Below are 17720 nucleotides of genomic sequence, written 5' to 3'. Positions count from 1 at the left end.
GGGCGTGCTGGGCGGGCTTCGGGCGGCCTGGGCGGGGCGTCGGGCCGCCCCGCAGAGCGACAGCTGGAAGAACTCGGTAGTCGACGCCGTGAGCCTCGGGCGGCCTGGGCGGGGCCGGGCGGGGCCACGCCCTCGGCCCGCTCCCCGAGCGCCGGCCGGAAAGAACGCGGTCGCCGACGTCGTGACGTCGTGTCGCGTCAGCCGCTTCCCGGGCTCGCGCGGTCACGTGGGCCGCTTTTGGCGCGAAAACTGGTCGCGGCGGGCGGAGCAGGAGAGGAGCGCGGCGCGGAGATGGCGGTGAGCGCGGCGCGGGGCCCGGGGCCCCGGGGCCCGACTCTGCGCTCTGGTCGGGCGGGCCTGCCGGGCCGGCGGTCCCCCACCCCGTCGGCTCCCGGGCACCTCGGGCCGGCCGGCGCCTTCGGGCCCCCTTCCCCCGGCTGGTCTTCGTCAGCAACCGCGCCTCCGGCCCGAGTGCCGGACCCCTTCGGGGGCGGCCGCCCTCGCGTCCCGCCTCCCCTGGGAGCTCCCCCCGAGGGGTCCAGATGGGTGGGAAGCCGGGCCAGGGGCCGGAGCGGGCGGTCAGCCGGCCCAGGGGACGGCTAGGTGCAGAGGCGCAGGCCGGCGGGGTCCGCGGTGCGGGGGGACAGGCAGACGCCCCGAGTCGGGGGTGACGTGCCGGGGAGCGCAGTCGGCCCTCGCCCGCTCCAAGCCTGTCTCCTCTCGCAGGAATCCTCCGAGTCCTTCACGCTGGCGTCCAGCCCGGGCCCGCGGCGGCGCGCCAACGAGCCCCTCACCTCCAGCCCCGGGCGGAGCAGCTCCCGGCGCACGGATGCCCTGACCTCCAGCCCTGGCCGGGACCTTCCTCCCTTTGAGGATGAGTCGGAGGGACTGCTGGGCACCGAGGGGCCCCTGGAGGAGGAGGAGGACGGAGAGGAGCTTATTGGAGACGGCATGGAGAGGTATGCAGCCCCAGGCCCCGCGCTCCACGGCTTACACAGGGAGTCCCTTCGGTGTCTGGCCCCCCTTGTTTGGGGTCCTGGAGAAGCAGATACATCGGAGCCTCCTTGCCTTTGTTCGCATTTTGGTCCAGTGTCCGGGGGGAGACAGGTCTGTGGAGCCACAGCGTACATCCTTGTAACTTGCTGTGTCTACCTGACACCAGACCCTACCTAAGGCCGGGGGAAGCCCCAGCTTCATGAGATGTGCACCCCGGTGGGGGGGTGTCTCTAATCTGGGGCCACGTTGGGGATCCCAACTGGGAAGGTCAAGAAGCAGGCAGCCAAGTTTCTCTGCAACTTCAGACAAACTGGGGGTGGGGGTGGGTCTGATTAACCAAGGTTTAGATTCAGCTCAGCAAACAGTTACGGTGCCTAATCTATACCGGACTCTGTGTTCACCCTTAGTAATAAACGTGCAAACGTACTCACGGTCACGGAGGCTTAATGCTATGACCGCGGAGTAGAGCTCTGAGTGAGCCAGGCTGGGCCCCACTACTGTCTGACCGTGTTCACAGCCAGGACCCAGTCTGTACATTTGCCCCAGAATTGTCTGAACCCCCAGAGCCACACGGACATTCTGCTCTGGGGCCCTGTGGCTCTGACTCAGGGGTGCCAGCCTTTGTGTGTCAGGCCACCCCACAGTCAGTGGGGCGAGCCCTGCAGGAGTGTCGCAGGGACTTTCTGGGGCACTGCGGACTATGTGCACTGTTGCCGCAGAGTCCTGACAGATGGGCCCGGAGCAGCTTCCTTCCAGGCTCTGTGGGGCTGTGCGGGCAGGGCGCCCCTCCCTGACTGCGCTGCCTCTGCCCACCGCTCTCTGCTGCCCTGCCCTTCCTGTGCCAGGGCTCTGATAGAGGTTAGACGACCAGTTGGGCCCAGTTAGGTTTTGTGTTTTGTAGCTTTTTAAAACGCAGTGTTCTCAAGGTATGGTTTCTATGATATACAAGCTACGTCTTACAAGAATACAGTTCAGTGCTTCTGAGTAGACTTCCTGAGTTGTGCGGACGTCAGCACAGTCCCGCTTCTCTGCCATCCCAGGAAGTTCGCTTGTACCTGGTCCAGCCCACCCATCCCCTCTCCCCGCTGCAGGGCAGCTGTAGCCCGCCCCTGTTCCTGTGGTCGGCCGTCTGACCATCTCTTACCTGTAGGGTCTGTGGTGCGCGTGCCCCGTGGTGTCCACATCCATCTGTTGGATCACGCGTCAGCACGTCCGTCCTTTTCCTGGCTGAGTAATATTCTACTTTATGGACAGGCCGCATTTTATTTACCCATTCATAGTTTGGAAGACACTTGGGTTGTTTGAAAGTCTTAATAGTGTTGCTGTGAGATTTTTATGTGAATGTGTGTTTGAATTCTCTTGAAATGGAATTCCAGGTCCTAAAAATGGCATGGTTGGGTCCTGTGATAATTCTAGTGTTAATTTTTTGAGGAACCGCCAAACTGTTTTCCAAAGCAGTTGCATCATTTTACCTTAGCACAGGTGGCGTATGCCGGTTAATTTTTGCACATTCTCGCCCACACCTGATGTTTTCTGGGTTTTGTTAATAGCCACCTTAATGTCATGATGTGGTATCTTACTGTGGTCTTGATTTCCTTTTCTCCGATGATCAGTGATGTTGAGTATTTGTTCATGTGCGTGTTGGCCATCAGTGTATCTTTGGAAAATGTGTCTTCGGGTCTTTGCCCATCGTTTAATTGGTTTGCTTGATTTCTTATTACTGAGTTGTAAGAGTTTTAAAAAACTTATTCTGGATACGAGGCTTTTACCAGGTATGTGATTTGTAACTACTTTCTCAACCTGTGGCTTTTTAAGTTTTAAAAAATGGTTTTGTTTGAGATGCATAATTAATTGTAAATTTTGCTGAGATCGAATTTATCAAAATTTTTTATGCAGACCAATTAGAATTTCACTGGTGGCACCTCACATAACATGAAATCCTTAACAAGTCAGTTGTTGTCATCCTTCAGTCGCTCAGCCGTGTCTGACTCTTCTCGACCCCATGGACTGAAGCACATCAGGCTTCCCTGTTCTTCACTATCTCTCGGAGTTTGCTCAGACTCATGTCTGCTGAGTCGGTGATGCCATCCAACCATCTCATCCTCTGTTGTCCCCTTGTCCTCCTGCCTTCTATATTTCCCAGCGTCAGGGTCTTTTCTAATGAGTCTGCTCTTTGCATCAGGTGACCAGAGTATTGGAGTTTCAACATCAGTCCTTTCAATGAATGTTCAGTGTTGATTTCCTTTAAGATTGACTGGTTGGATCTCCTTGCAGTTGAAGGGACTCTCAAGGGTCTTCTCCAACACCACAGTTCAAAAGCATCAATTCTTTGGTGCTCAGTCTTCTTTATGGTCCAACTCTCATATCCGTACATGACTAGTGGAAAAACTGTAGCTTTGACTCGACGGACCTTTGTCAGCAAAGTAACGTTTCTGCTTTTTCATATGCTAAGTTTGTCATAGCTTTCCTTCAAAGGAGCAAGCATCAGACAGACAGGTACCTTTTCCCGGAGGACACTTCAGATTCTGGAACTCTCGGCCCAGAAATGAAGCTGGCTCTGGGTTTTGTTTCTGGCATCAGCATTATGGGATTATGTGTTTTGAGACTGTGGCTTGACAGAGTTTATGGCACAAAAAAAAGTTAAGAAAGGCTGTTCCCCCATCACCACCTCCCCCTAGGGAAGGAGAATTGGGAGGACTGCAGAGGGCCAGCGTGGAGTCAGAGCCAGCTGGGCCCCTGCCATGGATCGACTGTGACACCCAGCCATGTTGAGTGACTGGTGGCAGGAATCCCCTGAGCCTTGAGCTGGGTTTTCTCCTCTTTCTGATGGAGGGTATGTATGTCTCCCAGAATGCCAGGGAGGGCAGCTGCGTTAGTTCTGAGGGTGGACATTGCTCCATCCAGTATCTGAGAGGTGGTCAGGTGGAAGGTCTCTCGTGGCTGGGAGGGTTGAGCTGCAGATGTGTTTGGGACAGGCTAGTTGGGCTGGTGTGGGTGGGCCTGCCAGGGTCCAGGGTTCTAGGCGAGGCTGCCAGAGGCCGTGCAGGAGGGGAACTCCCCTCCTGCCGGAGGGGAGCTGGGTTGGTGCTCTGGAGGCCCTTCCGGCAGGAGGTTTGGTGGGTCCTCCAATTCCTTTTCCTTTGGGTGCTCAGAGCTCCCCTTTTCATGTGGAAGATGCACATGATGTAAGCTTTCCTGTCTCTGGCACTGAGGGTGAGGTCGGGGACATCAGGTCACTTGTGTGGTGTGACCACCTCCAGCCGGTTCCCAGACCGACTTCTGCAGGACGTCTCCCCGAGCGCAGTGTCCTCAGCATCTCTGTCTTTGAAGGCTGCACCCCATCGTGTGTGTCTGTGTGTGGGGGGGGGGGCGGGGGGGTCCCTGGGGACCCTCGTGGGCCTCCAGAGCCCTGGGGCCCAGATCCTGGTGCTCTTGTTGGGGGTTTGGGCGCCGACACCACCTGTCCGGACCCTGCAGGGACTACCGCGCCATCCCGGAGCTGGACGTCTATGAGGCCGAGGGCCTGGCCCTGGACGACGACGACGTGGAGGAGCTGACGGCCAGTCAGAGGGAGGCGGCTGAGCGGGTCATGCGGCAGCGCGACCGGGAGGCGGGCCGCGGCCTGGGCCGCATGCGCCGCGGGCTCCTGTACGGTGGGTTCTCGGGGAGCCTGGGGCGGGAAGGGGGAAGGTGGGGGGGCACGGAGCAGGCCCTGAGTGCCTTCCGGCTCACAGACAGCGACGATGAGGAGGAGGAGCGCCCCAGCCGGAAGCGGCGGCAGGTGGAGCGGGCCACGGAGGACGGTGAGGAGGAGGACATGATTGAGAGCGTGGAGAACCTGGAGGACCTCAAGGGCCACTCTGTGCGTGAGTGGGTGAGCATGGCCGGCCCGCGGCTGGAGATCCACCACCGCTTCAAGAACTTCCTGCGCACCCACGTGGATGGCCGTGGGCACAACGTCTTCAAGGAGCGCATCAGCGACATGTGCAAAGGTGAGCCCGCCCTGCGGACGGACGGACGGACGGATGGATGGACGTGCTGGGGACGGGGCGGGAGTCAAGGGCTCTGCCTGCAGAGCGGTCTCCCCCGCCCCTCCTGCTCAGCCCGCCCGCCCCGCCCCGCCCCCCAGAGAACCGTGAGAGCCTGGTGGTGAACTATGAGGACCTGGCGGCCCGGGAGCACGTGCTGGCCTACTTCCTGCCTGAGGCGCCCGCCGAGCTGCTGCAGATCTTCGACGAGGCGGCCCTGGAGGTGGTACTGGCCATGTACCCCAAGTACGACCGCATTGCCAGCCGTATCCACGTCCGCATCTCCCACCTGCCACTGGTGGAGGAGCTGCGCTCGCTCCGGTGAGCACCCCCCACTCCCCCCTGGGTCTGCAAGGTGGGCCCTCTGACACCCCTCCGCGCAGCGCCCTGACCCTGACGCCCCGCCCTGCAGCGCCCTGACATGACGTCCCGCCCCGGCCCCCGCAGGCAGCTGCACCTGAACCAGCTGATCCGCACGAGCGGCGTGGTGACCAGCTGCACAGGCGTCCTGCCCCAGCTCAGCATGGTCAAGTACAACTGCAACAAGTGCGGGTTCGTGCTGGGGCCCTTCTGCCAGTCCCAGAACCAGGAGGTGAAGCCGGGCTCCTGCCCCGAGTGCCAGTCAGCTGGCCCCTTTGAGGTCAACATGGAGGAGGTGAGTGCCAGCCAGCCCTCGAGGTGGTTCAGATGCTTCGTCTGAAACATCAGCGTTTACCGTTCTCTCGCAAATGGGAAGATGTGGAGAACTGCCCCTGCTGCCCCAGAGCCCTGCCCACAGCAAGGCCCGGGCCTGTCCTGACTCCCTGGGACATGTCTGGCCTCGCACAGGGTCACAGTTACCCTGAAGGGAGACACTGCTATGCTGTTTGCAGGAGGCCCTGCTCGAAGGCTCTGGGCCTTAAGCACCTGGACACATAATGCTCGGCTTTGTCTATGTTGGGGGGCCATCACAACCCCTGCGTGGGGTGCACATCTCTCCAGCATCTGCTGCCGTGTCAGGCTGACCCCCCACTGCTTCACAAATCTGAGAAGCGCCCCAGTTGGAGCTGCCTTGCCAGGGAGTGCCTGGCAGCCCACCACCAGAGTCTGACCTATTCAAAGTTGAGTACGCCTTGACCTGGGGAGGATGGCTGCAGGGCAGGGCTCCACGTGAGCCCCTGCCTTTGCCCAGAGCCCCCCGCCCCCGCCCCCATCTCGCCGGTCCCCCTCCCTTTATGCTTACCCTGTCACACATGTTGCTCTGGACGCCTCCTGCCCAGGAGCAGAGGTGTAGGCTCTGCGTGCAGGGACAGGAACTCAAGGAGGAGTGGTCCTCACACGAGTTTCCAGGGGGCCTGTTCGGTGCCCAGGGCGGGTGTGCGTTACTGGGTCTTCATCGCCCCGTGGGGGCAGGTGCTGTCGTCGGTCCTATTTGTCCGATGAAGTAACAGCAGGTTGTCCAGCTAGGAGGTGGCCCAGAGGGTTAGAACTCAGGCCTTTTGACCCAGAGCGTGTGCATTTAGCCGCCGTCACATAGCTCTTCTGGACAATAGGGAGACGGGGCTGTTAGATGGCATGCACAGTGCTGCCCCGTGACTTTGAGAGCAGGCCCACCACTGGTGTAACTCGCTTCCTGGGTGCTGGTTTGATGCTTTTCTCATGACCTGACTTCCCCTGGCCGGACCTGCAGAGTTCACGCCCCACCCCATGGGGCACACAGGGAGCCTCGTCCGCCAGCGTCACTCAGCTCAGGCCGTAGAGCAGCCTGGCTCCCGCGGCTGCACACGCGGGGTGAGCTGCAGGGCCCAGAGTGGGCTCTTGTGTCTGCGGAGGGAGGCATCAAGAGGGTGGGCGGCTGGAGCAGAGGTGGGGTGGGGTGCCGGTGCCTGTGGCTCCCTGCCCTCTCTGGTCCTGTGTCTCCTCATCACCAGTGAGAGTAACAAGCTGCACTCCCCACCCGGGGCCGCGGTCCAGTCAGGTGACAAGAGCTGGTGCTCAGACCGCGGCCTCCGCCCCCGGGCAGGACGGCCCCTGAGACCGTGTCTGTCCCGTGCAGACCATCTACCAGAACTACCAGCGCATCCGGATCCAGGAGAGTCCCGGCAAAGTGGCAGCGGGCCGGCTGCCCCGCTCCAAGGACGCCATCCTCCTCGCAGACCTGGTGGACAGCTGCAAGCCAGGCGACGAGATTGTGAGTGCCTGGGGCCAAGGGAGCTGGTGTGGGTGCTGTGGCCGGGCAGCGGGCAGCTCTCTGTTGCTGGGCGGAGCTTCTGTTGGGGTGCAGCAGCCGGGTGCCACACTTCTGCTAAGTTCAGCTCCCTCGGACCGGTGGCCCTGGGGAGGGGCAGGGTGGGGCCGGCCCCAGTTTGGCCCCCTGACCTCTCGGCCTCCCCCAGGAGCTGACCGGCATCTACCACAACAACTACGATGGGGCTCTCAACACCGCCAACGGCTTCCCGGTCTTTGCCACCGTCATCCTTGCCAACCACGTGGCCAAGAAGGACAACAAGGTGGCCGTGGGCGAGCTGACCGACGAGGACGTGAAGATGATCACCAGCCTCTCCAAGGACCAGCAGATCGGGGAGAAGGCAGGTGGAGGGGGCGGTGCTGCCACAGAGCCTGGGTGCCTGGGGTCGCACCCTGGCCACTGCAAGCCTCCGTCTTGGTTCTGGGTCTTGGAAGCTGGGCCCTCGGTTTGATTCTCGTATCCACCGAGTCCACGTGCCTCGACGCGGGCTGCGCTCTCAGGGAAGAGCGACAGTCAGCCTCTCAGAGCCTGTGTTGCATCCAGATGACAGGGGAGTGCTCGGGCTGGACCGGAAACGCGGGAGCAGGAAGAACTCGGCGGGGGGGTCGTCCCCGGTGTCACCCGCCTCCTTGTGGTCTGCCTCCTGGAAGAGCGCTCCTCAGTGCGAGCTGTTGTTTGCCCTTGAACGGCAGGCGTGTTTGCGGAGGCTGGGAGACGGGTTTACTGTCTAGAGGTGAAGATACAGGTGGTTTTTAAGCAGTGCAGGGCTGAGAAGTGCCCACCGCCCCACTGAGGATCCGCGTGTGAGCACCCTTGCAGACAGTCCCATGTGGTTGCAGGCTCAGCCGCAGGGCGCGTGGTTCCTGTCCTTGAGTCCCGCCGGGTCTGCGCTTGGCCCCTCGGGTCCCCCTCCCCTTGCCTCCCACTTACTGTCCACCTGTTTCCGCACTCCCCGCTGTCTCCCGGACTGCTCTCTGCCTGCAGTGCAGGGCCCTGCACCCAACCGGCCCCGTTATCCATCTGCCAAGATTGGGGCCCCCTGGGGGATAGGACTCATGGGTCTGCCGACGTTCTGGGTCAGGGGAGACACTCCGGGGCCACGCCTGGGCCTCCAGAGGGGAGTTGGATCTGGTCATTGCCCTCATGGGACTCCTCCTTTACTGGGTCCCAGTAACACCTCCCGCCCCTCACCTCCCGCTCTGCTGGTCTGCAGAGCTAGGCAGCTGGATTCTGAACAGGGTGGCACTGAGGGTGCCTAATGCCCGGGCTCCTGTAAGTGCCCGGCACCGCCGAGCCCAGGAGGCTGCTCCCTCGTGCGTCCATCCGCCTGGGCTGGCCGCTGACGTTTCCGGGAAGAGTTGAGCGGGAACTCGGTCCTGCCTGCCTCTTGCCCGTGATGCTCACAGAGCAAGGCCTCGGGCGGTGTCTGCCCGTCTGAGCCCCACGCTTGGTCAGCGCCGGCCTCGTGTCGAGCCTGCTGGCAGGGCGGGCATTCTCACCAGCCACTGGGGATGACTCTGCAATTCTAGAGACACGCTGAAGCGATTATAGGCAGGTCCAGAAGCAGTCGGGCTCTGAGCCACTCGGGCCGGAGTTTGCAGGCGGCGGGGACGGGGGCGGGGCCAACGCCGTGGGCTGCCGCCGGGTCTTGCTGCGTGGCTCTCTCTCTAACATTTGGGTGAGTGGCTCCTTGGGATTGGGAGGTTTCACCTAGAAACCTGGGTGCCCAGGTGTGGACAGTTTCAGCCAGGCGCTCCGTACTGCTGGCGTGCTCCGTGGCTGTTGCCCTGAGCTGGTTCTACCCTATCTCGCCACCTGCCGCGGTGGTTCCTCCCATCTGAGTCCCACCATCTGCCCGTGTTGGGTTTCGTGAGCTCGGCCACTGATGGGTGAGGCTGCTGAGAGAGGGGGCTCCTGCCTGATCGGAGACCCTGGAGATGGATGGGGACGCAGAGCCGGAAGCTGGACTCGGGGTTGAGTTCCAGCACCGTGCTTCATGTGGTGGGGTGAGGAGCCCAACTGGGGCCAGGGCGGGGTCATGCCCAGCCCTGGAACAGTCTGAAAGGTCAGTCTGTGGGCGCACGGGGTGGCTGCAGCCGCCACCTCTCCGTCTGGCAGGCGGACGGGGCGCGAGGTCTGTGCTTGGGGGGCGGGAGGATGAGCTCAGACGGCAAGGGCGCCGTCTGCATGGTGGGCGGCAGGCAGGGCCCGCAGGGTTCGGTGGGAGCAGAGGAGTCCGGGGTTGTCCCACCCTGTGCTCAGTGGCAGGTGGCTCATTCCTCCCGTGACACGGAGGTCAAGAGGGTAAGTGGACTAACCCCAGGGAAGTGGGTGTCTCCCCTTCAGGTCTGGGCAGGCCCCGGGGAGCCTGCAGGCATGGCACTGGGAAGTGGGCTGCTGCCCTCGGTCCCGCGGGAGACATCACCTCATCCTGCCATGTGCCTGGTGCCCAGACAGCACCGGGCCGCGATCTGGGCGAGGGTCCTGGCCGGCAGTCCTGACCCCTTAGGACAGACGTGTGGGCGGACGAGCAGCCCAGGGTGACCGTCTCCCAACAGAGCTGGGGGCCTAGTAGGAGGCTCACTGAGTGCTCGGGAGTGAGCAGTTTGCAGAGGGTGGGCTGTGTCGTGTTACTGATGATGTTGGGGGTTGCGTGAGGTACCCATGTCACGGGGCTCACGCGGGGCAGGCAGTGGTCTCACCGGGCCGGCTGGCTTCCAGCCCTGCTCCCAGGGTCCGCCCTCTGCCCCCTCTGTGGGAGTGTCTGTTGGGACGCAGCTCAGGTCTTGAGTCGGGTGTGGTGGTGTGAGGACCCCCGGAGCCCTATGCTGGCGTGTCAGCTCCTTGAGGTCGGGGCTGGTCTGCTCCGTGCGGTGCCTCCTGGGGCCACCGATTCAGATCTGGCATGGCACCAGCACCTTGGTCAGTGAGTCTGTAAGAGGCTCTCTTTTCCCTGAGCCTGGGCCTGCCGCCGCCATCACACTAAAATCACCTAGCTGGTCCTGAGTGTCGGCACTCGATGGGCCCCGTGGTTCCCTGGGGATCTTCCTCTGAAGAGCTTCCTGCGGTCGGCCCACGCGTGGGGATGGTCGAGCATCTCCTGCCCTGAGGTGCCCCTCCAGCCCGTGGTCCGCACGTGGGCACGGTCGAGTGTCTCCTGCCCTGCCCTGAGGTGCCCCTCCAGCCCGTCTCTTGCTGCGGTTTTCTGTGGGAGGCCCGGGTCGTCTGTCCTCCGCGCTTCTGCAGCCCGGACGCTGCCACCCTTGTCCTGCATGAGCACGTTCCTATCGCCTGCTTCTGTAAATCGTTCGGAGGCTTGGTCAGACAGGGCAGGTGTTTCTTGGGTAGGGGGGCCGAGGTGGACCTCCCGGGGCAGGTGGTGCCCACTCGTCTCTGCTGTGAGCAGCCCAGACGCACTTTCGCTGTGTGGGACCTTCACGGGGGCTGCGGGAGGCCTGGCCTCTAGCTTGGCTCCGCCCTTTCCCTGCTGGCGTCCTGTGCTCGGAGAAGCTTTTCTTCACTACCTGACTGCCTGGGGGCCTCCTGGCGGAAAAGCGAAGTGGTGCTCTTTTCCTTTTATTCACCAGTTTTCAGAGTAAAGAGTGTTCCCCTCACCCGAGCTTCAGGGTCAGCGCAGCCATGGACCCGACATCGCTGGGGTTTGGCCCCTCGGGCAGCGCCCCTTGGCGCCCTGTGTCCATGTCTTGCCAGTGACCTCGTTCACATCGGCTCCTGGCCGGCGGCCATGGCCAGTCATCTGGGTGCATCCTCACGGTCCTTTTCTACACACTTCCTGCCTGGACTTTGCGTCAGCGCTTCCCCCAACGCACCCGTGGGAAGTGTGGTTCCCCTCTCGGGGTGGCCTCAGGGAGACACAGGCCCCCAGGGCACTGCCCTGGACCCCGTCCCCACTGCATGCAGGGCTGCCGCTCCCCGGGCCAGGTTTCGCAGTAGGTTTTAGGGGCGAGGACAGAACTAGCAGCGGGGCCGTGCTGTGAAGACGGGCGTCGCCTCCAGACTGACCACGTGCAGCCAGGCGAGAGGCACTCGGGCAGGGCCGGGCCCCGTTCCCAGGAGGGTGCGCCAGTCACCCGCGCACGGGACGGACCGCCGGCCCACACCCTGGTCCAGGGCTCAGATCCCAGCACCCCCCTTCAGGGCACTCGAGGGTCCCTTCCCTGAAGTGGGTGCTAGACAGCCGCCTGGTCTGAGCTGCGTTGGGTTCGTGGATGCTGTGGGTCTATAGGGGCCCCTCACGGGGTGGGGCGGGAGACCCAGGAGGGAGGGGGTCATTTCTACCAAGAAGACATCTCTGACGTCTCTGGTTGTATATTCAGGCTCACGTGGATTTTGAGAGAGCCTTTCTCCCTGTTAACACACACACACACACACACCCAGGGAAGCCCTCTGGTTCTGTGACTCGGAAGGAGGCTCCGAGTCAGCAGGTAGGGGCACCGGTGTGGGGCCGGAGCACACGGGTGACTGTTCCCGTCTCCCCTCACCCCCAGATCTTTGCCAGCATTGCTCCTTCCATCTACGGGCACGAGGACATCAAGCGAGGCCTGGCGCTGGCCTTGTTCGGAGGGGAGCCCAAGAACCCCGGTGAGCAGGGGCGGGCCGTCCCGTGGGGAGATGTGAACGTGTGTCTGTCCTGTCCCCTTCTCGACCAACGAGGCCCCGCGGGCCGCCTTGCCTTGGCGTGGGCCCTCCTGTAGGTCACGGGTCGGGGGTGGGCGGTGCGGGGCAGACCCGTGCAGTCATTCATGCGGACGGCACACGGGCTGACATGGAAAACAGCACGGCACCTTAAGCGTGGTGCTCCTTACACGCGTGCTGCTGCCTGCCTGCGAGGGGCTGTCCAGCCTTGCCCTCCGTGGGCGCGCCCAGCCTGGGCTCCTCCCAAGTGACCGTGTCCTGGTCTGCACGGGCTGCGTCCAGCTGTCCTCCTGGCGGGAGAGCTCGCGCACAGCCTCCGAGGTTCATGTCACAAAGAGCATCTTGGCGCCCACCCCCTATCCCAGGGCCCCCGCTCCTCTGGATTCTGTGCTCAGAGGGGAAAGGCGTCCTGGGTGTCCGACCTCTGTCCCGGAAGAAGCTCATGTCGGTGGTGCTGGGCTGGGGGGTCATCCTGAGCTTGTCCCCTCTGCAGGCGGCAAGCACAAGGTGCGAGGAGACATCAACGTGTTGCTGTGTGGGGACCCCGGCACAGCCAAGTCGCAGTTCCTCAAGTACGTGGAGAAGGTGTCGAGTCGGGCCATCTTCACCACCGGCCAGGGCGCCTCAGCTGTGGGCCTCACAGCGTATGTCCAGCGCCACCCAGTCAGCCGGGAGTGGACCCTGGAGGCTGGCGCCCTGGTGCTGGCTGACCGAGGAGTGTGCCTAATTGACGAATTTGACAAGGTGGGGCCCTGGGCCGCGGAGGTGTGTGCGGGCCTGGGTGGGGAGCCCGGGGCCTGAGCGGGCGCGTCACGAGCCCCGTTGGCCCTCCACGCAGATGAACGACCAGGACAGGACCAGCATCCACGAGGCCATGGAGCAGCAGAGCATCTCCATCTCCAAGGCGGGCATCGTCACCTCCCTCCAGGCCCGCTGCACCGTCATCGCTGCGGCCAACCCCATAGGTGGGAGCGCAACGCTGGGGGGCCTGGACCCAGGGACCCAGCCGCAGAAGGCGTGCCTCTCCCCTGCGCTGCGTGTGGGGGCAGGGTGGAAGGCCGAGACACCCCAGCCCTCATGGAGCCGCGTACTCGGTGGCCGGGAGGAGCACCTGGCGTGTCCCATGGGGCAGGGCTGGCACCAGTCTCAGCCGGCATGTGGCTGGAGCGCCGTGGACCCTTGTAGACGGCCTGGGCAGATGCTGTGTCCGTCGACTCCCCTCCCGCCACTGTAGCCACACGGGTTGGAAACCCATGTTTGGTCAAGGAGAAGAGGGCCCTGGGAGCAGGAGCCCTGACAGCAACCGCCTCTCTGTCCCAGGCGGCCGCTACGACCCCTCACTCACCTTCTCGGAGAACGTGGACCTCACTGAGCCCATCATCTCCCGCTTTGACGTCCTTTGTGTGGTCAGGGACACAGTGGACCCTGTGCAGGTACGCAGCTGTGCACCGAGCTTGGGGGCCTCACGTGGGTCCCGGGGTGGTGGGGTGGTGGGCTTGGAAGGGCTGCTCAACGGTCGTGTGCTCTCCACGCTTGTTCTGAGTCCAGAGGTCCTTGATTTCTCTCCTTGGCTGCCCCATCCCCCAGCGTGGCCACGTTCTGCCACTGCCTCCCGAGTCCACTTGCTTCTCACTGCTCTGGCCCCACCCCAGCCCCTCCTCTGGCACGCGCCCTGCAGCCTTGGTGCTATTGCCTCCACCCTCACAGCCACCCAGCTCCCCTGTCGGAAGCCAGCTGTCTGTGCGGAAATGGGCGGGCCTGCCTCTGCTCGGCCTCCCCTCCTCGCTAGCAGGGAGCCCGCCGTCCTGCGAGGTCTCCCCCGCCCCTCCTCTCCTGCATGCCCCCCTGACCTCTCCCTCCCCTCCCTACTCGCTAGCAGGGAGCCTGCCATCCCGCGGGGTCTCTGCCCCTCCTCTCCTGCATGGCCTCCTGACCTGCATTCCCAGGTGTCGTGACCCGGGCTCTGCTGACCCCAGCAGGGTCCGGGCCTCAGGCTCCAGCCCACCCCTCTGCTTCTCTTCACCCTGTAGCTTAAACCCACCCCCACGCCCCCCCCCCATCTCCTCTGCCCTCCTGGGGGTGCGCCCCACTCACTGTCCACCCTCCCCCCGCCCCGGAGTTTTGTGTCCGCAGTGGGCAGACACATTGTTGGAGGGCATTGGAGGGGGTTCATGTTCTTGTACCGGCTCACCCTGCTCCTCCTCCGCCATCTCAGGATGAGATGCTGGCCCGCTTTGTGGTCGGCAGCCACGTCAGACACCACCCCAGCAACAAGGAGGATGGGGGCTCGGGGGGCGCCCCGGAGCCCGCTATGCCCAACACCTACGGCGTGGAGCCCCTGCCTCAGGAGGTCCTGAGGAAGTACATCATCTACGCCAAGGAGAAGGTCCACCCGAAGCTCAACCAGATGGACCAGGACAAGGTGGCCAAGATGTACAGTGACCTGAGGAAGGAGTCCATGGTGAGGACCCTGCAGCCCAGCCCCATCGTGCGGTAGTGGGCCCAGAGCTGGGGCAGGGAGGCCCGAAAGACGCAGAGCTCACGCGGCCTCCCAGTCTGCTCACTAGTCAGTGCAGTCGCTCAGGCCTGTCTGACTCTCTGTGACCCCATGGACTGCAGCACGCAAGGGTTCCCTGTCCATCACCAACTCCTGGAGTTTACCCAAACTCATGTCCATCGAGTCAGTGATGCCATCCAGCCATCTCATCCTCTGTCGTCCCCTTCTCCTGCCTTCAGTCTTTCCCAGCAGCAGGGTCTTTTCCAGTGAGTCCGTTTGTTTAGATGGAACTTACGTGCATATGCATTCGCCTCAATGTGGGGCTGGTTCTGGTTCGTTCCTGGTGGAGGGAGAATGTAAGGGCAGGTTGCTCCCTCACCCTCGGAGTTCCACAACCACCTTCCTCCCCCCTGCCCCCCAAGCCACCCACCCTGTCACTGGTACGGGCCTTTGCAGGGGGATAGGGCAGGCTTCACAGGAGCAGTCTGTCGCCTCACGGGCATAGCACCTTGGGGCCCCTGGTGTCGGACAGAGACAAAGCACAGCAGCCCCCAGGCATGTGCACTGTAGGTGCCACAAGCTGGTGGACATAGTGGGCGTGAGCCTTTGCACTTCGGTGTGAGTGGAAGTGCCTGTGTACCTGGCTCAGGCGGGCATCCCGCTGTGGAGTGGTCAGCCGGGCCCTTGGCCATGCCAGCTTTGCGGCTCCTCCCGTCCTGGCTGCCCTACAGTGCCCTGATGCGGTCCCCCCTCCAGGCCACGGGCAGCATCCCCATCACCGTGCGGCATATCGAGTCCATGATCCGCATGGCCGAGGCCCATGCGCGCATGCACCTGCGGGACTACGTCATGGAGGACGACGTGAACATGGCCATCCGCGTGATGCTCGAGAGCTTCGTGGACACTCAGAAGTTCAGCGTCATGCGTGGCATGCGGAAGGTGGGCCGGGCCGTCTGGGGATTGGCCACGGAGCTCAGGAGGCGGGGGCGCCTCTCTGTGGGGGCGGGGCTTGAGCTGCGTGGGTGGAGCACAGGAGGTGAGGCCTGTGCCGTGTGGACGGAGTATGGGAGGCGGGACCTCAGCTGTGGGCGGGGCGTGGAGTTGGCAGGTGGGGCATAGAGCAGGGGGCGGGGCCTGAGCTGCGTGGGTGGAGCACGGGAGGCAGGATTCTGAGCTGCATGGGCGGGGCATAGAGCAGGGAGGCGGGGCCTGAGCCCGGGCTGGAGGCTCACCTGCTGTCTTCTCAGACATTCGCTCGCTACCTGTCGTTCCGCCGGGACAACAATGAGTTGCTGCTGTTCATCCTGAAGCAGCTGGTGGCCGAGCAGGTGACGTATCAGCGCAACCGCTTCGGGGCCCAGCAGGACACGATCGAGGTTCCCGAGAAGGACTTGGTGGACAAGGTACGAGCGTGACCGGGCGGTCGGAACGCGCGTGTCTCCCTCGTCCCGTTGAGGAGCTTGGCCAGGCCAGCTCGCAGCTTGTCTGAGTTCAGGGGCGTCGTCGGGCTGCAGTTCTGAGCCCAGTGCCCAGTTGCAGGTTGTCCGGCGGCCGCAGGCCTGTTTGCTCCTCCTGGTGATGGGGACGGAGCCCAGCTGGCTGCCCCTGCGAACGGGCCCTGGGAGCCCGCGGTCCGCAGGGCTCACCTGACGCCCCCTCTCTCAGGCCCGGCAGATCAACATCCACAACCTGTCCGCCTTCTACGACAGCGAGCTCTTCCGCATGCACAAGTTCACCCACGACCTGAAGCGCAAGGTGATCCTGCAGCAGTTCTAGCGTCCAGGCTTCACTCTGCCCCGGGACCCAAAGCCAAATGGGACTCCCAGGGTGGGGCTGGGCTCTGGCTCCCCCGCCGGCGTCGGCCCAGGTGTTTGTTTATTCTGCTCTGTCTTCTGGGGACTCATCTTCCAGGGCTGCGTTTTCAGCACCCGCCTCCCACCAGCGGCCCCCACCTGCAGGAGGTTTGCCTCACCTCCTTCAAGGTGCCTGTGTTTAGGACCCGGGGTGAAGGAGGGCGCTGTGCTGGGGGACTGAAGCCGTAAGGGTTTCACCGGAGTTGTTGGCCTCTTGGCCTGAGTTTCCGGACTTGCAGTGTTTTTCTGAACTGTGTCCCATGGGCTTGTCTCGGCTCCCGTGAGTAGAGACAGCCTGTGGGCCAGCACAGCCTGGCGCCCTCTGGCAGCCCCACAGCCTTAGCTTGTGGCGACAGGGTGGGATGGGGTCGGGGGAGGGTCCCTGCAGCCGGGCTACCCCCTCCCCGTTGCTGTGGTGGTCTTTTCTGCCGGCCGCCTTCCCACGCTGTTGTTTATACATAAGTTCTTTCTATGGTTTTAGTTTTTAATAAAGTCAGTCGAGTAAACCTAAATATTGGTGTCTTCAGTTTCATGTGACAACCCAGGCTTTCCTGCACTTCCCTCTGAGGTCCTCTGCTTCTGCCTCTGGCCTTCTGCAGGTGTGGATCAGGCCGACAGAGGGGTTTGCTTTGTGGGTGCGGGTCTCTGGGGAGTTTGGTTAGCACTTGTTGTCTGTATGGGATCAAGGGACCTTGGGACAGTGCCCTCCTCCACCCCGGGTCCTGAACAGAAGCGCCTCGAAGGCGGTGAGGCAGACCACCAGCTGCTGGCTGCAGGGAGCTTGAGTGTCCTTTGTGTGAACCAGCGTAGGGCACGTAGGCATGCGCAGGCGGTGGGGGAAACAAGACGAAACCTCTAGAGGGCCGAGGTCAGCTGGGGCCCAGCCGGCTGCAGGAACACGGAGACGACAGGCCTGCCCCTGTGCTGCGTCTCCTTGCATGTCAGGTGCCCCGTTATAGGGATCGCTGGTCTCTGCGCTGCCAAGACAAAGGTGCCAGCACGTCAAACGACCAGACGCCACCAACCATGAAACAGCCCAGTTTAGAAATACTGCTGCTGCTGAGTCACTTCAGTCGTGTCCGACTCCGACCCCATAGACGGCAGCCCACCAGGCTCTCCCGTCCCTGGGATTCTCCAGGCAAGAACACTGGAGCGGGTTGCCATTTCCTTCTCCAATGCATGAAATGAAAAGTGAAAGTGAAGTCGCTGAGTTGTGTCCGACTCTTAGCGACCCCATGGACTGCAGCCTTCCAGGCTCCTCCATCCATGGGATTTTCCAGGCAAGAGTACTGGAGTGGGGTGCCGTTGCCTTCTCCTTTAGAAACGTTGGGAAAGCATAAATGTGCGTCTCGGGTTGAAGTTCGGTATTGGTGGTAAGGCAGAGGTTGACGGTGGCCTTGGCCAGCAGCGTCAGTGCAGCCTGAGTAGCGGTGTGTGTGTGGAAGGAAGTGGAAGCTGACAGG

General features: G+C 62.8%; 1 protein-coding gene across 1 annotated transcript; it reads left to right on the top strand.

The window, feature by feature from the left end:
• Positions 1 to 251: 251 nt before the first annotated feature.
• MCM2 (minichromosome maintenance complex component 2) lies at positions 252 to 16769 on the top strand. The gene is made up of 16 exons (XM_086368876.1): positions 252 to 297; positions 727 to 959; positions 4474 to 4649; positions 4731 to 4988; positions 5126 to 5345; positions 5472 to 5679; positions 7060 to 7194; positions 7400 to 7591; positions 11760 to 11853; positions 12401 to 12651; positions 12746 to 12872; positions 13228 to 13340; positions 14123 to 14368; positions 15161 to 15343; positions 15652 to 15807; positions 16070 to 16769. Exons 1-16 carry the CDS (start codon positions 292 to 294, stop codon positions 16178 to 16180), a joined length of 2709 nt encoding a protein of 902 aa, XP_086225002.1. The 5' UTR covers positions 252 to 291; the 3' UTR covers positions 16181 to 16769.
• The last annotated feature ends 951 nt before the right edge of the window (positions 16770 to 17720 follow it).

This window comes from Bos grunniens, chromosome 22 (genome assembly GCF_055505025.1).
Source record: "Bos grunniens cultivar Pamir isolate PY7600 chromosome 22, Bosgru_T2T1.0, whole genome shotgun sequence".
In the NCBI taxonomy this organism is placed as follows: Eukaryota; Metazoa; Chordata; class Mammalia; order Artiodactyla; family Bovidae; genus Bos; species Bos grunniens.
Note: the sequence above shows the minus strand (reverse complement) of the source record. Positions and strands in the feature narration are given on the sequence as shown.